The 6,000-nt window shown below is 36.1% G+C and overlaps 1 protein-coding gene across 1 annotated transcript in view; it reads left to right on the forward strand.

Annotated features, from left to right (window-relative positions):
• NALF1 (NALCN channel auxiliary factor 1) overlaps positions 1 to 4,829 on the forward strand; it is a 488,181-nt gene extending 483,352 nt beyond the window's left edge. Inside the window, exon 3 of the mRNA XM_074167360.1 lies at positions 4,534 to 4,829. Within this exon, the coding sequence (XP_074023461.1) occupies positions 4,534 to 4,829 (296 nt within the window). The remainder of the gene's footprint in view (positions 1 to 4,533) is intronic.
• Positions 4,830 to 6,000: the final 1,171 nt, after the last annotated feature.

Raw genomic sequence — 6,000 nt, forward strand, 5'->3', positions numbered from 1 at the left:
GTAATAGAAACAAAACTAGAGGGCAGGGATGGGGAAAGCCAAATGCTTGCTAGAAGCAAGTTATCTCACCCTTATCCTGTGTCTCAGCACAGCAGAGCTGAAAAGGTTCATTGTATAGCCTTTAGAGTCACCTATTTGCTTATGTTTCTGACTTGCAACAGCTCAGTCAGTTTTACAGGCATAACACTGTTTTACACCAACAGGAGGAAATTGGTCCTGTATGGTTTTTAGGGAAAAAAATCCATGCATGGTGAAGAAACACAATAAATTTCTTAAATGTGGATGCATACACAAAGGAAAATGTTCCAGAGGCAACTATTTGAAATAGTCACTAGCTTATAATGATGAAACAAAATTAAAACACAGCAACCCAGATCTCATCCAACATTTGGAATGGAGTCTGAAATGGAAATTAGCCTTTTTAAAAGAGCTGAACAGCCTTATCCACCAGTTTAAGAATAATCTGTTTGACTAAAGAATAATTTATTTATCTTTAAGCCTTCTTCTACATTTCATTTTATTACTTTTTATAATATGAAGGGTATAAAATACATGCCTAAACAGAAGACTCATAATGTGTCACAGACACAGCAATTTAGAAATTGAGAGGACCATCTGCATAAGATCAAAGAGAGCTGGCTTCCAGATCAGATGTAAGCAGTGAAATCTAGTCATACAATATCTAATGTGTTCTCTTGCCTTCTGTAGTTGGAAAATGTTAATATTGAAGTCTCAGAAGTAATTCCTCAGAAAGAGATATGTCATGCAGAGTGTTGGCATTTACTAGTACAATGATGTCACTGCTGGATGGATCACTGTTGGCAGACATTATTTATTTTGTGCTGCACAAAAAAAAATGGAGCATTAGAAACTCCTAGTATACTACATCCACCTATCTAGTTTCTTCTAGTTCATAGTCTTTTCTTCAAGCACAAGAAGCATGGTATGCCTCCCAAAATAAACAGAAATCTACTTTTAAAAGAACCACAGTTTAGAGTTATACAGAAAGAAAATGAGGAAAAAGCATAACATAACAAAATATCTGTTTTATTTCTGTGGCTTTCCAAAATACTTATCCAACGACAGCAAATATATCAACAAGATTACTTTCCTTTGATGGTGACTGGAAGATGCAGAATAATATGTCTTCATAGCTCTTTCTGTAACAAAGAAACCAAGAAGTAGGCCAAGCCAGACCAGCTGCTACAGATGCAGATCCAGCTACAAGCATTACACATCTTGACAGTGTTGGGGTGAGATGTGGAAATGCAACCACCTCTTTTGCATGCTGTTCCAGTGCAAAAGAAATGCAAGTGCTCAGGCAGAAATCACAGCATTCTCTGAGTTAGCCGGTGATCTAGCTGATCAGCAGACTGTGCATCCATAAGCAGTCTTTGTGATTTTAATTCTTGTATAAGAGCATATTTGCACTTTGCTGTTTTTCCCCTGAAGCTGTTTCTGCACAAAGTGAATGCGATGCTCATGCTGTCACTCCTTTTTCTTTCAGTATGATTCAGCTGAGCAGGATACACTGGATTTATCTACAGTCATGTCTCCATTAACATAATCTCAGGCAAATGAGTAGCCTTAATTCTTGCATCAGCATTAGTAACACACACTCCCTACAGATATAACTGTTGTGCTGATTATCAAAATGTGAAAAAGTAGCTGCTTACAAAGCAAAGACATAGTTTTTACATGACCTTCGTGAGTGATAGCGTATCTGTCTGGAGAATGGTTTTGACACCAAAAGGTATCCTGGCAAATTCTAGATGCTTGATTAAGATCAAGGTCCAAGAACTTTCGTATTGACCAGGAATTCTGCTGGTGGAACATAGGTGAGTGCTGGGAAAAGTTGGGACATGGAGATCCAGAGCTGAGAATTTGAAGTGAAAAGTGAAAAGCAAAATAGGTTTTGAGCCAGTAACAGTTAGTAAATTAATCTCAGAAATATAATTACTGAACATCTAAGTACACACAGTAATCATGTCTACAAGCTGAACGAGAGACAGAAGAGGAAGAGAGTGGTTTGGTGGGTAAAGGTATCCTTTTTATTCCTATCCTGACCTCTGTGTCCATAGAAAATATTTTCCTAAAAGAACAAAATAGGGTTTTTTTTCTCCATGGTTTTCCAAGGTTGATGTAGCCAGCTTTCCAGGGTTTCTGGTAAGTCATGAGTTTGTAGTCCTCTGACTGAGTTGGCTGACTGATTAGATCCAAGGGGCCAAAACTTGATACTCATGGCTACAAATGAGTATGTGAAGTTTTATTACTTCAGTGCAAAAGCTGCACAAGCTCTGACTGAATTTACCTAAAAGTTCAGCAATTGTCACATGAATAATGGTTCTGTAGTTAATTGATTATTAAATATGTAACTGCAAATTCAAAACCTAAATTTAATTGCTGAATTGAAATAAAGAGGAAATGTAATTTTGCATTAAGGAACAAGTTCAATGCAGCTTTGAATTTGGGGTTGTCTTCAATTTATTTATAATTCAGTAAGTATATATGAACTATTTAAATGCCTTTTGATTGCCAACTTGTATATGTAGGATTTGATTTCAAAGGCAGTCTGGGCTTTCCTATAACAAGAAAGGCAGGAAATACAGTTTGAATAGTAAACAAGCCTCGGTGGGATCAAAGCATTAACCATTCTCTGTGTCTCTTCAATTACCACTAATAGTTTGAGCTACTGCAGTCACAGAACAGATCGTATAATTACCTGCTTTGGGAGGCGCTTCCTGTATGTTACCAAGCTTAAAAACACACTTACGCACACAAACACCAACAGATGGGTCTTAGAAAATATGATGTTGGCAATAAGATTACTTTATTATGCTTTCAACAAACAACTGTCCACAAGTTCTAAAATGCAACAGAATTTCTTAAAAACATTAAGTACATTCAATGATGATCTGAGAGAGAATAAATAATTTTCAAGTGTTGGTATGCTGTCTTAAGTATCTCACTGCATAGGTGTAAAAGTGGCCTAATTTCCTACAGAGTAACCTTGACTTTACAGAAAATCAAACAAGTTGTTCACATTCATTTATCTTTAAAAACTAGTTCTTAAACAATAAACTTGTTTTTAAAAAATAGATGCAACTTCATTGGACTCATGTATAACATGGTAGCCTGTTGTGTCAGCTATGTAAAAAAGCGCCAGTCTAGGTTTAATCTGCATTTTAACATGTTCAGCATACCTAATGCACTTATTGTTTAGTTGCAGATCAATATTATGGAAGTAGGAACAAAAGAGTTCAGTTTTTTCTTATTTTAAGGTGTGCTACTTTTCTTTGCAGGTTATTCACAAAATATAGGCAGTCCAGTGCCTGAACCTAACAATATTAAGTCTCAACTTGCAGGCATTGCTTTTTGAAAGTAATATCATTGCTGTGATACCTTAGATAAAATATAACTCTTGTTCCAAAAAGCAAAGTTAATTTACAAATGATGGCAATTATGTAGCTGCTTTCAAAATCTTTATCCTAAGATTCAACACAGGTTTTTTTCTAGTAAAACCTAGCACTACCATAGAGTAATTATTTACTACAAAAATTATTCCAAGATCAGTTTAAATGGAGAAAAGATCCATTATTTTAGACATTCTTGCATTTAACCGTTAGTTAAACAGGCTAAATTAGGTTATTTTAATTTATCAGAAAAAAAAAAATGTGTGAGAAGTAAACAGAGCACTCTGGTTATGTTAGTCTCCTATATAGTAATGCAGACAGTATTGACAATTTCCGAAAAGACAGTTGTGTCTTTTAGAAAAGACAGAATTCCTCTAACTGTTCAAAAACTGATAATCAGATCAGTTCCTCAATAAAGTTCTACAGGCAGAAATAACCTAGATGTGTAGTCAGAAATATCAAGAGATCTAATTATTACATGACATGGAAAGATTGTTGTCACCTCTGGGATATGCCAAAGATAACATCCCAGCTGGAAGAACTCGTCTGAGGTAGGGTAAACAAGTAGACTCTGAACAGCTCTGTTTGGAAGCTCTTCCTGTGAAGCTGTTGGGTCTGTGTTGGTTAGCTAATCAGTATTGTCAATATTGTTAATATATCAATTATTTGTTATTTAATGCCTACTTTTCACGGACAATGACATTACTGGTGTGTACTCACAGACTGAGGAAGAATTTCAAGATCCTTTCAGACTTTGTGGAAATGTCCAGTTTGATTAGTTATCACTTCATCATTGGATGTTACTTCCCAAAAAGAAAGAATTCAAATATCCGTATCATTCAAACATCGATAATTACTTTTTAACACCGGTTCTTTACAACCATGCTCAGTATCATACTTCTGTTGAATGATTTTTGATGCTGCTTCCTGTTAGATGATACATATCCCTTCAACAACTCTAATTATACAAAATGCAAGCATTTTTTAGGGCCTCAGGCTAACCTAAACCTGTGGATTTCATAGCTTAGACTAACTGTTGCCTGTTCCTTTGACCCACCAACTTCTCTTGTGCCAATCTTTCTGTGCCTGATGCTTATTTTTTCTTGTGTTTACCCCACAGGGCTCTATGAAAACTATCCAACCAATGCAGAACCAGAATGCTGTGATGTCAGATGGGGACTATTATCAGATCATCAATCCAAAGGGACTATAAAAACAAGTGGCTCAACAATGTGTCACAGGACATCGCTCACAGTTTCATCAGCATCAAGACTGTGTAACAGCAGACTTAAACTGTGTGTTCTTGTGTTAATTCTCTTACATACAGTACTTACAGTCTCAGCAGCACAGAACACAACAGGACTGGGCTTTGGAGGCATAACAACTTTGGAAGATAATTCAACCAATGAGGAATAAAAGAAAGGATTCATCTTATATGGTAGAAACACAACAGGCCCAAATGACTACAGGCAAAAATAGCAAGGACTGAGTGTTCTACCCTCAGATCTCTTCTTGAATGACCCTTTGGGTAAAATGAAAAGAATGGGCCACTACCCAAACAACAAGGACACATGAACACAGCTTTTTATTGACTAAAAGGCTGTCTGGTGACTTAAATTTCTCACACCATTTTATACACTGTGTTTTAATGTTTGGAGTTTCTTTTTGTTTGTTTTTTGCACTTGTTAATACAGGATTTTATTTTTGGGACAGTTTCTCAAAGCTAAATTAAGTCTTTTCTCTGTCAATATATTTCTAGTCATTGTGTGTGTTCATCTGATAGTTCTGTCTTTTATGTCCTGTCAGTTTCTATTAGAGGAATGACTGCTATGATTCCATGACATAGCAAAAAAAAAAAAACCCAACAAAAAAAACCAACAAAAAAAACAAAAAAAAAAAAAACACAAAAAGAAGAACAAAACAAAATTTAACAAAAAAAGGCAAAAAAAAAAGAAAAAAAAAAAAAAGCAACCACAAAAAAACCCAAACAAACCTAACTGTCCTCTTACCCATGGGAACCATTCATCTCCTTTCCCCTCCCATTTCCCTTCGCAGACAACGTACATTTGCTTCTGTCTGTGTAATCACAATGAATGGGTACACAGTTCCAGTGTGCCTCTGCCACCGTTGCACAAACCAGTTGACTGAGCAAACCCAAAAGGAGCATGAAGGGGGTTCCTTTTAGCTGAACAAACAAGTGCTCTCCTTACAAGGTGGGATCGGACAGTTAAAAAATGTAAAGAAATATATAACAAACTGTTGCTCCAATACCCATTTTGAAGAAGTCCAGTCCTTTCTCACTGGTCAGTTGAACAGGAGCAGCCTTTTTTTTAGATATGCTATGTAAAACCAGTTATGCTCAGCAAGTTGAGTAGTTGGGAAGCCTTCATATTGGAGGTGAAGGATTGGCATTCATTGTGAATTACGTTTTGAGTTCTCCTGCTGTCACATAACCAGCAGCTTTCCATAAGGAATGGAAGCAAAGAGCTTCCAAAATCCAAGTGTTTTTGTCTCAACAAAACTACACTAGAAGCCTTTGAGCATCTATAATACGAAGTATTTCTTTGGTTTTGATTCCATTGTTTTT

This window comes from Numenius arquata, chromosome 1 (assembly GCF_964106895.1).
Source record: "Numenius arquata chromosome 1, bNumArq3.hap1.1, whole genome shotgun sequence".
In the NCBI taxonomy this organism is placed as follows: Eukaryota; Metazoa; Chordata; class Aves; order Charadriiformes; family Scolopacidae; genus Numenius; species Numenius arquata.